Source organism: Hippoglossus stenolepis, chromosome 12 (assembly GCF_022539355.2).
Source record: "Hippoglossus stenolepis isolate QCI-W04-F060 chromosome 12, HSTE1.2, whole genome shotgun sequence".
In the NCBI taxonomy this organism is placed as follows: domain Eukaryota; kingdom Metazoa; phylum Chordata; class Actinopteri; order Pleuronectiformes; family Pleuronectidae; genus Hippoglossus; species Hippoglossus stenolepis.
Genome location: NC_061494.1, coordinates 7,203,408 through 7,216,775, shown reverse-complemented (window position 1 = coordinate 7,216,775; position 13,368 = coordinate 7,203,408). Strand labels below are relative to the sequence as shown.

Below are 13,368 nucleotides of genomic sequence, written 5' to 3'. Positions count from 1 at the left end.
TAACCTGTCTTTATCTTAATGGTATTTCAGATATTTTTTAAAGGGAATAAGGATAAGAATCATAGAGTAGAGACGTGCGCCCCTCTCTCCTCTCGTCTCTTAGCCATTTGTCTTCCTGTCAATGCCACAAGCTCAATGCATGATGGGATACAGAATATTGCTCAGTTGCTGACCATCGGTTCAACACTTTCATGATTTACTGTGGAAAACAATGAATCCACTATATAAGGTATAACATTTTTCACAAATCATTCGGGCAGCACAACAAAATGGCAAATTCACTATAAAGTGATCAGTGAGTAATTTTGGACATAGTCTGGTCTCTGTTTCTCTTTTGTTTTTGTCAGTTTGTCTGTTCATTGTGGTTCAGTTTGGTCTTGTTTGCCATGTTTCCTAATTCCACCTTTGTTTTTTTGAGTTTTTTACATTTTTAAAGGCTTCCTTGTATTCCTTCTGCTACTGTAAGCTTGTTTTGTTTTGTTTTTTTGCATTTTGCCTGCATTTGGTTCCTCCATGCTGGAATGTGATAGATCAGAGCCAGGCCAGCTATTACCCCTGCTGGTGTATTATATGCAGAGATAAACTAATCTCTGCCTGGCTCTAACATCCTACTTATTGCAGAGACATCAGAGCTGGAGGAACATTTTCATGAAATGAACAGCAAGAAAGTAAATAATCCCATCTCCCAAATGTCTTTACTATCTACTGAATCTCCTAAATGATGATATTCAAATTGTTTCCCAGAAATGATGTGTCATTACAAGGTGCAGACTTTTGATAGCAGTTGGGAAAAGTTCAAATGTATGTGAGTATTTCAGGTTTTACAGCCACTGTTTCTACTTTGGCATCCTTTGTGTTGTCATATTTTACCATAATCACCCTTTGAAAATGAGACCATCAAATTTGCAGCATCTGAGTCAGACAACAATGAGCTCCGTAATCACCGGCGTGCTGCATCTTAAATGCATTGAAGCTTGGGACTGTGGCTGAGAACAAAATCAGCACAGACGCTCCTATATGTGCTGGACAGTGTTTGCCAAGAGATGTTTTGGGTTATTTGCTCAGTGTTTACAGTTTGAGCCAGACGAAATGTATTTTTCATTCCCTGCTGTATCCGTTTGAAACCCGTCTTAACCTTGTACCAGCGATTTCTGTCCAAGAGATTATATTTACATTGGAGGCACCAATCACCATAGCTCTCTATCAGATTCAAGCCTCACCTTGACGGTGGAAAGCAGAGTGACAATTTTCCTGAATGAAAGATTCAAGCCTCACTGAGGTCACCTCACTCAACTAAGCAGCGGATATGGTTCCTTTGGGCTGAATAATGACGTACCCATCAAGTTTGTTATAAGAGGAATGCATAATTATAGCAAGTACTTACGAACATGACCCTCTTGGGAATGTGGTCTGACTCAACCAGAGGATTCTTGTAGAGCCAGAGCTCCTCCGGTTGAATCACTCTCTCAAACGGCTCCAGAAACTCTGTGAATCTGTGGCAAAGAAAAACAAACGTGCACTGATCAGTCACTTGTTTTTGGACATTCAGAGGAGGCTTATACAAAGAGTAGCATACCATGTAATGTGTATACGTTTGAGATATGAGTGATTATTTCAATATCATTTTTCTTTAAGTGATTCTGCACACTTAAAAACTTCATTAATATCCCATTTATTAACATATTTATTTTAAAAAATCTACATTTATGGGTTGATCATGGCTCCTAACCTAGTGTTTATGTAGGGTCAACCATTTGAGATGTCTCCACCTCATAATATTTGATAAGGTTAACACCCTCTAATCAAAGGTGAGAGGCCCCCTGCCACCAGCGACTGCTCATGATTGGGAACCTGAAAAGCTGCCCTCATTTTAAAATCCGTGCTGGAACTAAACCACCACATCATCTACCAATCAGAGACCTCCCCCATCCTCTCTGGCCAGACGCACCAGTGGTTCAAACAGCTCAGGACCGCCGTGCTATGCATTTGTAGGCTCAGTAAAAGAGGACATGATGATTCTTCCATTAGTATAAAAAGACACATTTGTGGAAAAGGTGGACTTCATATAACAATGCTGCTGTCTCACACTCAAAAGAACAACTTAGCATTCTCCTGCTTCCTCTGGCCCGGCCTGGCCGCCCAGAGGCCTGTCTGATACAACCTCATTCCCTGCTGTCTCAACAAAGTATTTTTGTCACTGCACGTTGAAACATTCAGTACGTTGCTCTGTTGCACATCAGTTGCGCTGCGAGACACCTCCTCAGCCACAGAGAGCTCAAAATATTTAAACCATTAAACTCACAGTGTTTATGGGACGCTAGCAGCAAAACGCAAAACATTAATACAGATATTCTGATCTCGCAGAGTGTGTGTGCCTTACAGTGATTAACTGAAGATTTAGCCCATTTTAGGTTAAAAAGATAAGAAAAGTGCTGCTCGCTCGGGAATCCAGAGAATAACTTAAGGCCTTAAAATGGAAAATATCTTAAATTGTTTGCATTTTGCAGGACTTGAATCTAACTCTGGTTCTTTCCTCAGCTTCCCTGCCAATGGCACATTCACTGTGTTATGTTCATACAATACACTCTAGGCTCAATCATTTTATTTTATTCTAGATCAGTGATTTCCAACTAGTGGGTGCATGGATGAGACAAACAAACAAATAACCCATTAAATAATAAAGCTGGGCAGCTGCCTGAGGTTTGTGGAGGGATTCTTTGGGTCCAGCAGTTCTTTCCCCAGATGAACAGTTTCAATCTGGGGGGAAATAGCGCTTGAGTAATGCTCTCCCTATACAACTACATGCCCTTTAGCGAGACATTTATCACATGTCTGCTTCACTGAAGCCGCTTACTGGCTCCTGGATCCTGTGCAGCCTTTCAGTGTGAATCCAACTGTAGGAATGTGGAGGAGGCCGATGGCTCAAAAGACACACAAATCTTCTACAAACCTTTCCCACATTAAAAAATCATACGGATTTGTGTACTACAGATGTTCTTATTTCCTCCTTGCTTCAAAGTTACAGGAACAAATATCAGATATATCTTTATCGCTGTCAAAGACATGTAGCATATTACCCAGTGTGGAAAGTCTGTTTGTTGGTCTGCTGATAACTATGTGTCACGATGTTTTCACAAGGGAGCGGCCTAATCGGTACCAGCTCATTTTACACCTTGCTGCGCCCGTGTGCATGATTCACTTCAGCTGCATTACATTTACGGCATGTGTCACACACAATAAATTAAACTGCGCTAATGATACACACAGTACCCTTCATGAATTACCCCCATTTCTCCCTGGCTTGTTCTCTCTTCAGCTCTTGTTCAGACATCAGTGACAGAGGATGTTATTTTCTTGTACCAAGGATTAAAAGCGGACAGATAGAGCATAGAGCATAGAGCATAGAACACACACACACACACACACACACACACACACACACACACACACACACACACACACACACACACACGCACGCACACACACACACAGGCACGCACACACGTACACACACGCACGTACACACACAGCTTCAAGGTAATTTAATACTGTAGTGGTCTACCAGTCACTCTTTAAGGCTTATCTTGCATCCAACCCGGAACGTCTTAATGAGTTTGAGGCTCCCTCTCCCCCCAAGGTAACCATACATATAATTTATCTTCATAATATTTGCCTTGGGTTCAGAGTCGTGTGCACAAACGCGCTGCCTTATGAAAAAAATGCAGTCAGTCAGTGCATTGACTTTCTGTAACTAAAAAAGCAATCAGTAAAGCACATTGCTCAGTCAAGTCTCAATAGTCCACTTAAATTCAATCAAGCCGCAGCAAATTGCACACACTCTTAGATATCAGTCCCCTAAATGTGCCTGATTTCATCAAGATCCATTGATTATTGCCTGGGAAAACAGTGAAAAACACAATGTTAAAGAATTGGTGGAAAAAAATAACCCACCAATCCCGTTAGTTCTACATATACTGTATATACAGTACTATTTTGTGTTGGTTGTTGAGACCTAAGCTTGACTGCTAATGATCTTTAATGTTCACAATAACAGCTAAAAAAAGCAGCAAAGAAAAATAGTTTGACCTGCCATGAAGAAATGTAATTGGGAACGATCCAGCTGTTCACTGCAGAACTGTATTTTCAGATACTTTCACCATCCCTTTGTTTGCGAGGGATGATCACTTTCATAAGCTCAAAATTAAAATGCCTTTTGGACATGAAGTAATATTCCTCTTCTTTTGGAGAATTTGTATGAAATCTCCTCGATCAAATCAATACTGCCCTCAAAGGATTCAGATTGAGTTTTTGACTCATCTTTTCTTTTGCAACTAAAGAAAAAAAATGTTATGAAAAGAAAAACTCCAATAAGGCTGAGGCGTGCTTTAAGGCCTCCAGGCTCCAAACTTCAAGCACACAGTTGGAATTAATCAAGGGTTCATCTTTGATTCTGTGGATGGAAGTGCCTGCTCTTCCAGGGAATTCATTTTATTGTAATTTAGAGGCCGAGATGAAATCAGTAGGAAGTGCATCATTTACAGGCTGCTGACAGCGGATGCATTTGTCTGTGTGAAGCAGGAAGGACAATGTGGATTAGTAGAGCTTGGAGAGGTAATGACATACGCTGCATGTAGTCCAGGTTACCCTGCTGGGAAATAATTGTAATCACATTGATTCAAAGAGAGAGGCAGAGAGGGTGAGATGAAGTGGCAGATTTAGACTGGTAAAAATATTTGGTTAACAGCCATAAGAGGTTTTACATGTATCATCAAAAGATTTATATTACATTTGCTCCTCATTCATTTCCTCATTTCCAACCAGGGGTGGATCAACGGGCAGGGTCACTGGCCCCTGCTGAAATCTGATTGGCCTCTGAACTGCATTTGTCCTGTCAGTAGTCTTTTATTTTGGTTTCAATAAACAAGCTACTTACTAACAATACCTTGCTTTTTGAATTAAACAAACTATTTTCAAAATCTATTCAATGATGTGTGGCTATGCTCAAAGCTATAGAGCTAACAGGAGCTAAACATATAATGACTTAAATGTGCACCTTACTGAATCAGGAATTGTGCATAGAGGTTGGACATATAATTATAAATTGTGGCCCCTCTATGGCCCCTCATTTAGAAAAACCCTACATCCACCAACCTCCTGTTTCCAACCCTAAAACCTGTGAGATTGCAACCCTTTACCGTACAATAAATGACAGAGCCTATAGAGACAGTGAGAAGAGACAAAGATACACAATCAGAAAAGAAAAGTGTAAGAAGAAAACAGTTTTTCTGCAAAGACAGACTGTCATCAGAGCTCCAATGAGACTTGTGGCCCTCTGACCATCTCTGGACAAAACAGATGAGCTTTCTACGTGCCCATACACAAAAGGCCCAGAACACAGGACTGCCTGCTGGCTGCCAGGGGAGTAACTACAGTTTTCAACAGCTTGTGTTTGATTTGTTTGGAGGCATTTTTCTGCAAACACATAGAGGCTTCCAGCGTTATATATTCATCCACAACCGAGCAGGTCTGAAGATGAATCTGTGAAGTTCTGAAGCTGTGAGAAGTTCCAAGATGGTGGCACCAAAACTTTTGAGTATACATTTTCTGTGCTCAGTGGACCAAGGGTATGTCGGAATTTTCCACGTTAATTTCCACAAAGAGCAAACATGACTACTTTATGTTCTTGGCTTTAATACTTTACATCTGACCTTTTCCAACTCAGGAACTTTTTTATCTCTTTGTCTCTTCCCTGTTCCTCTCCATTGGAGCTCTGTAACTGGGCCAATTTATCATCACCAATTCCAATCCATCTCTACTAGATGCATATTCTAAATCTGTCTTGCACAGCCACAGCCAAGGAAATAAAACTGAATTATTTCTCAAGATCTCCCCTCTCCTCCTTTAAGGAGGGAGAGACAGTGAGCGTCACCAAGTGTGTGAGTGAGTCTCTCTCTCTCTCTCTCTCTCTCTCTCTCTCTCTCTCTCTCTCTCCCCTGCTGAAACACATCGTAGAGTTTAGCACTCAACAGCATCAAGAACAATACGAGCAGTTAATTTGAAAGTTCTTGATTTACAATGCACAGTGGGCAGAATCTGTGGCTGTGGCCTTGGGAATAAACATCGTCTGCTGTGCCACCGTGACAGTAAGTTAAAAAAGTTGGGAAACCCGTCCTTAATTAGTTAGAGATGCTGCGAAGCAATAAGGCATACAGATGAATGGAATAGCTTATTGGATTAATTTGAACAAAACTAAGTCTGAAAGTAATCTTTTGGGTGGCTCTGTGTGGATGTGTCTGTGTTGGTGTATTCCTGCATCAGCCTATCACAGATACATCGAAACAGAAGCCGGGCGTTTTCATCAATACTGATCACATTATGTCGTGCTAGCAGGGGTTGGCTGAGCCGGAGCCAAACGCCCAGAGCCATTATAAGACAGCATTTATCCTCAGGTAGAGGAGGCCACAGAGCAGAACTCGCACAGCACCTCTCACTTAGCAGACAGCCCGGGTGACCTTCACCTCTCAGGGGAATGGAAAAGATCACGGAGCTTTAAAACGTCCGCAACACAGAGGCACAAAGCAGAGCGCACTGTGAGCTGCTGTGTGGATGCCTTAAAGTTAGCTCAGGGCAAGACCTGTCCTTGGTAAGTGCTGAGGGGTTAAGCCGATTTCCTCACTTTGTCGCACTTTGCACCAGAGCTGTTCACAGGTTATGACTGTTAGGGCACCTGCTGCCATCCAGGGACACATCCAAAAGCATGCAGGGCATTGTGTCCACTTACGTTTGATTGCATTTCCACTCTCAGGAGGTGCAGCTGAGCTACAGGAGCAAGATGTGCGTGTGTGCAAATATGTGTGTGTGTAGTGTAGGGACTGAGAGGGAAAAAAAACTAGAGCGGACCATCTGCCGGATCTGGGACACACTGTGAAATGATTTTTCCCATCAGATCAGAGGTAGGCGATCATCATAACATCCACATGTCACCCACTTCTTATTACTCCCGTTATTTAATCAAATGGCAGGGAGCTACAGCAAAGTGACTTATAAGATTTAAAAGTCATCAGGATTACAGGTGTTAAGTCCTGAGGGAAATTCCCATCCTCCTCTGTTCAGTGCATCCACTGGTTCATTTACTGCTGGTAAATTCCCATTCCTCCTTTTTTACTTGCCATCAAATCAATGTTGAGTGCTTGGGACTTGATATGTTTTGTATCTAAATATACGTATCGGTAGAAATGACAGTGAGGAAGAGAGAGAAAAGAAGTGGGAAGACATAAGAAGAGACAGAATGGTGGCGCAGACTGTTTGCTTGCTCTTTGATTCCTGGCTGAGTTATGTCCCAGTGGTGGGATAACAGAAAATAGCCAAAAATAACACAAGCTAGTTTTTAATGAGAAAATTCATCAGAAAAATGTAAGGACCTTGATAGGATATGTCCAAAATACACTTTTAGTCTTATCAAATAAGTCATGCTTTATCAACAGTATGTGTTAAGTTAGAAGATTGTATTAAAACGTTTAGCTCTCTGTGTTTATTTTGGGATATCTTATATTTTTGATGAGTAAAGAACTCTGTAACAAATCTTTATCTGTAGAGCATTTTAGCTCAGCATCAGTAATAATCCCTCTCCACACTAATAGAAAACATATATCACGTTACCTTCCACATGCACTGGTCATGTGCATGCTGGTGTAAACAGAAAGCAGATTGTTTACTCTGCAGTTGGTTGTGTAACAGCAATGGTGAAAAGAAAGACGAGAGAGAAATTTCCTTGGACCAACGACGAGGTGGAACTCTGACAGTACATGGTTACAACATTTTGCATTCACTGCTGTTAGTCGAGTCATATAAGCACAGAATCAGTACAAGCAAAGCGTTTTTAAATGCTTCAATTTTTGCCTGTCCAGATTACGAAGCAAACCTTGGAGTTTTCAAACTAAAACAGTACCGACAGCGTTACTAACCTTCTCAGTTCTTTAAATGAATGTACAATGAGTAGTTTGACATTTTGTTCACATCCACAAATAAAAAGAGAGAATAATTTCCCGAAAATGTTCAACTCTGTTTAAAATACACTTTTTTGGCACATGTGTTGTATCATTTGTCAAAACTCATAGCACTTATCATAATTTACCATGAGGTTATATCACTTGAATCTGTATTGGGTTACAATGAAGAAGTGTACTCAAAAAGCCTGGTAGTGGTTCAAAGGCACATTTTTACCTGCAGTCTATTAGAAATACACTAAATGGATATGTTATCACCACAGTGCACATCAGCTTTCCCAGAGCCGCATTGGAAATGTGCTGTCACAATGCTCTCACTTACAAAAAGGAAAAATCTGCAATGATTGATGAATAAGAGCCGCAGCAGGTGAGTCTCAGTTAATCACAAATCTACAACTTACACACTCATCACTGCTGGAAGGTTTTGCTTAAGTTTCCATTTCTTACTCCACACAGGAAAAAAATAAATCCTGCAATTGCTATTCCTGCAAAATCAAATCTAAGTTCTCTGGCATGGCTCGATTAAAATAAAGATGACCGGATATCTGTGATTTAATAAAGCGCTGCTGCTGCAATTCGATTAGGAACGGGACACAGTGGAAAAAGAAGGGAGGCGACTGACAGACCGAGGATACGTTATTGATTTAATCATGCCACTTTATTTCATTCATTATTGGACCTGTGGACCAGAGCACAGCACTGCTGCCTTGACGACTAATGGGTGCTTATGTGGGGTGTTGACTGTTTGCTGGGAGATAACTGCTCTTTTTAGAAAGGTGAGTTTAAATCAGGCTATAGCATTAATCTACCTGCCAGATTACCATAAACTGAAATCCTACATTTCAGGCTATACCTTTTTGGTTGAAAAAGGACCGGACTGCAGGGAAAAGTGAGGAAACAGAAGGTATTAGGCCTGAAGGTGAGGCCTTGTGGCTGGTTATAGCAATGGGATGAAGCTTGGAGACAGAACTGAGACCTGGGGACTGCGGGTCTGGTGCCTCTAAGGAGAAGAATATCAATTCTAATATCCATTTCCAATATAATCGTCGCTACTCTGTGGAAAAGAAAATGTAGAGCCACCTGCTCTCGGGGAAAAAAAAAATCACATTAAAATCTTCATCTCAATTACAGCAAACAGCATTTTAATGTAATCATATTAAATAAATAAAATTACTGGAATGTACGGACGGACATTAAGTATTTTCCTACAGGTATCCATTATGTATTATGCAATGCAAGTCAGAATCCTGCGAGTCCAATAAATGTCACATCCCCGGCTCGCTCCGTCTCTGTTTGCGTTAGCGCTTACAGTCAGGCTCTTGACCGAGTGTGTCAGGAATGCACAGCACTGGTCATGTCACAGGCGAGGCAGGGAGTGGGGGAGGAGGGGAGTGAGATAGATGCTGAGTGACACTCTGCCAGCACCGAATTCCCCGGAGAGGTCTCTTCTCAAGTTGGCTAAAGGGGACAGAAAGAATAAAATACCAGGCCGAGCTCTGGTGGTGCAGGGATACAGAGGGATAGGATGCTCTTTCCGTGCTATTTAGCCGCTCAAAGTGGTGGGATGTAACAAAGTACATTTACTTTGTTAAATGGTTTGTATTTATATAAAGTTACTTGAGTACATTTTTCATAGCTGTACTTCATTCAAGTACATTTATATTTCAGGTACTATCACTTGTACTCCACTACATTTGTTTCAATGAATTGCATTCCATGTTCACATTGTTTTTTATAGTTTTAAAAATGTATTATTAACGAGAGGGGAACTGGTTCACCGATTCAATCAGAGCAAGTAGGTAAGATTAGACCCCGCCTCCTTCAACAAGAGCAAAGTTGGCCTGCAGCAGCGGAGACTCCACCGCCTTGACTGAGACTCAGCCCTCCTGACTTAATAGACCGTTATATTAGGGAATAGGCTACACTCAGCAAGTACTTTTAATAATTTACACTGGGGAAAAAAATGCATGCCTTCACTACCACGGCAATATTCCAAAAAGCAACTTTCACTTAAAGTTTCTCAAATTTTGCAAAATCACCCATCATTCTATGATTACAAAAATAGACCCCAAAAAATAAAATACATATTTGGGGGCATTTTGCCTTTATTGATCGGACAGCGAGAGCAGGGAAGAGACACATAATCACTTTGCTGAAACAAAAACAATGAGTTTCAGTCTGTCCTAAAAAATGCACAAAGGCAGATATATGATAAAGATAAGATTAGTGAGAGTCTACAAATACATCAGAGGCTGAAATAAATCGTTGTACGCTGCACGTTTGATCAAAATTGGATGACTAGCTTCTCGCTCTCAGGTCGTGCTCAGTGTTGAGCTTAGATCTGTGCTTTGTTTTTAGTAAGACAAAAGCAGATAAGCCCATCTCACAGAAATAGGAAGTGGCAAAGGGAAGCCAAATACTCACAGCCCTCTGCCCTCTGCTCTGTGAGAGGATGTTGCCTCTCCACTCAGAGTCTCAGCTGTAATCTCAGCCTCCGGTCGGAGTCAGATGTCACCTCGATGAACTAGTCCTCTTCTGCAGACCTGAAATCAGCAGGTGCTTTGAATGCATTAAATGGATCTATCACCCAGATAGACTGAGCACTGAAGTATTTTTGGAGGAATCACATCAGGGAAGATGTACGCTCCTTCAGATGTGGAATCACTGAGGGAGCTCCACAATCAACTTTGCACGGATTCTCGAAGGAATCAGTACTTCAAGTCACATGGCCTACTTCTCCAGCTTCTGAGTGAACAGGCTGATCTTGTCTGTCAGGTGAGGAAGGTGCTTGTCTCTTATTAGAAGCTGTGGATTTAAGTCATTCAGCTTTCCAAATATATCGCTGAAATAGGCCAGTTTCACCAGAGGCTGTCACTTAACTTGCACGTCAAACAAACGCTCCTCCTCCAAAGTTTCCTCTCTGAGCTCAGACAGGAACTGTGTGGGGAACTGCCGTGCTTAAATAAACCATGCTTACAACATCAGTCAACCTCGTTTAGCTCAAGGTTAATCTGCTCTGATACTGGAGCTTTTCTGTGTATGACACAGAGCATCCATTGCACATGTGGCTCTTGATTAGTGCCTGTGAACCCTTCCTTTTCCCTGCCGTGGTCCGTGCACCATCCGTCCAAACACCCACACAATTCTTCCATTCAACAGGTAGCAGTCAAGAAGCCCAAAGAGCTCAGCAGCTATCACTCTGTTGGGATTAAGGTCGGGCACTGAAATCAGCTGCCAATCAGGCATCAGATCCTACACACATGGTACCTACTGGACCAGATCAAGCTGATTTCGGTGCTTCAACATAGTCATAACTGAAAGGACTCCGACACTGGGAAGTGCAGCAAAACGTTTTAAAACAATTCTGTGTAAAGTGAGGAACACAACAAACCCAAAGAAGCACCTGGTGAGATACATTTAAACCTGTTTAATATGAAACTGTTATTTATTATTGTTTTATTCATTATGGGATGATGTTATGTATATTTGTTTTGCACCAATTTACATTTGTATATTTGTAGTATGAGTATACTTCAAACTAAATATGTTCAATCTAAACTTCTAATTTGCCTTGGCAATAAAAAAGCTGTTCTTTTCGTCGACCATAGTTTTGTCCCTTTTTAAAGAAAAAAGTATCAGTTCTGGCACCGTTTAACCACCGGAACCGTTTTAAAGTATCAATTTATCATCTGCATCGTAAAAAACCTGAAGATACCCAGCTCTAATTGGAGTACACTTATGAAACAGAAAATCCTCAAGTTAACATAAGCAATATACAAGCATATTTCAAATCTGTCAGCAGCCTCATCCATTTGTAGAAGGTTTGTCTTTCAGTTTTGTCAGTGAGTTCTTCAAGGTCATTTGAAATCAGTCACATAAGTGTGTGTGATTGACAGAAGGGCAGATTTCAATTATGTGGTGTTGTCGTAGTTGAATCCACAGCCAAAGCTGCGGGGGCATGAGCTCCTCCGCTGTTGGTTTCTTTCACTGGACAGTTCTGTGCATGGTTATGTATGATGCCAGTGCTTTGTTGTTTCTCCGATGCAGCTTTTACAAAGGGATGTTCCTGCAGAGTTTTCCGACATAAAATACACACTGGTCTCTCCTCATCCCCCACCACTTTCACCGTGAACAGAAAAAACAAATTCGGTTTTGTCGTGTTTCCCTGACTTGGTTTTCGGTTGCCTTGTTTTTCTCAGAAGCGGTGTCTGTTGTTTCTTTTCATCCCCATCAAATATGTCTCCACAGAGTCTCTGTTTGAACACCATTTCTAATATGAAGCATGGTTTGTTTATTTTTACTCAATGACACGCACCTACCCTGTCATGAGTCTGTATCCCCCACAGGGGGCGTGAAAAACACATTGAGAAACGCTGATTTATCTGTGATCAGCTCAGACCAAACACCCGATGTTTCTAAACAGAAGGTGCAGACCGGTGACAAATGAAAAAATAAGAAAAAAACACCAAAAAGTGCTACTTTTTTTATTTATTTATTTTCTTTTATATTTATAGTATTATTGGGTATATGTGTGTCTTTGCTTGTGTGTAGGTTAATGGACTTAGGGCATGAAGGTAAATTTGTAAGTGTCATAGTAAGAAACTGGGTAAAGATGGGAGAGGAGCAGGACAGAATTAAACAGAAACAGCCTGATCACTCACACCAACTGTGAAGCTGTGGAAACAGATAGCGACATAAGGCTGACATTAGTGTTGTAATGCTCAGTGTTCACCTATCTTTCACCATCTTTATGGACAACACATGTCCACTTCCCTCCCTATTCTCAATACAGGTGCCGCCCTCTTGTGTCTTTGGCATCATTAGTTTAACGGTCCCACCCATACACAGGCTTGACCAATCGTAAATTACTCTAAGCTTTCAATATGACGTTTCAGCCTGTTTTCGGTGCAACAGGCATCAAATAACTAATTAAAATCAAATTTACTGGAACAATTTACACTTTAGCATGAGCTTCACTTTTAGCTTCCGAAGCCAATGTGCATGTGGAAATGTGCACAGCAACATACAAGCCACCATCTTTTCAAGCACATGCAAACATCTGACATAACCAAAGATAGATACTACACATACGCAGAAACATTTTTAGAGAGTGATGTTGTATTGTCATGGATCTGTAATGTTGTAAAATACATCTGCTGATCTGTAAAGTGTATATACTGAATGAGTTTAGATATCATTTGGAGTGTCTTTCCAGAAAATAAACCTTTTTCATTTCAATTTCTTATCTTCTTGAAGAGGATGAAGCATGGAATGATTTGTTTGTCATACTTGCAAAAATATTAAATAACATGTGTAAATGGACAATACCCACAGTAGGAATAACTCAGCAAACTAAATAACT

At 41.0% G+C, this 13,368-nt stretch overlaps 1 protein-coding gene across 1 annotated transcript in view; it reads right to left on the bottom strand.

Annotated features, from left to right (window-relative positions):
* Nucleotides 1–13,368, bottom strand: part of plpp4 (phospholipid phosphatase 4) — a 48,007-nt gene that overhangs the window by 23,676 nt on the left and 10,963 nt on the right. The window contains exon 2 of the mRNA XM_035171692.2: nt 1,385–1,493. Coding sequence (XP_035027583.1) covers nt 1,385–1,493 — 109 coding nt within the window. The remainder of the gene's footprint in view (nt 1–1,384; nt 1,494–13,368) is intronic.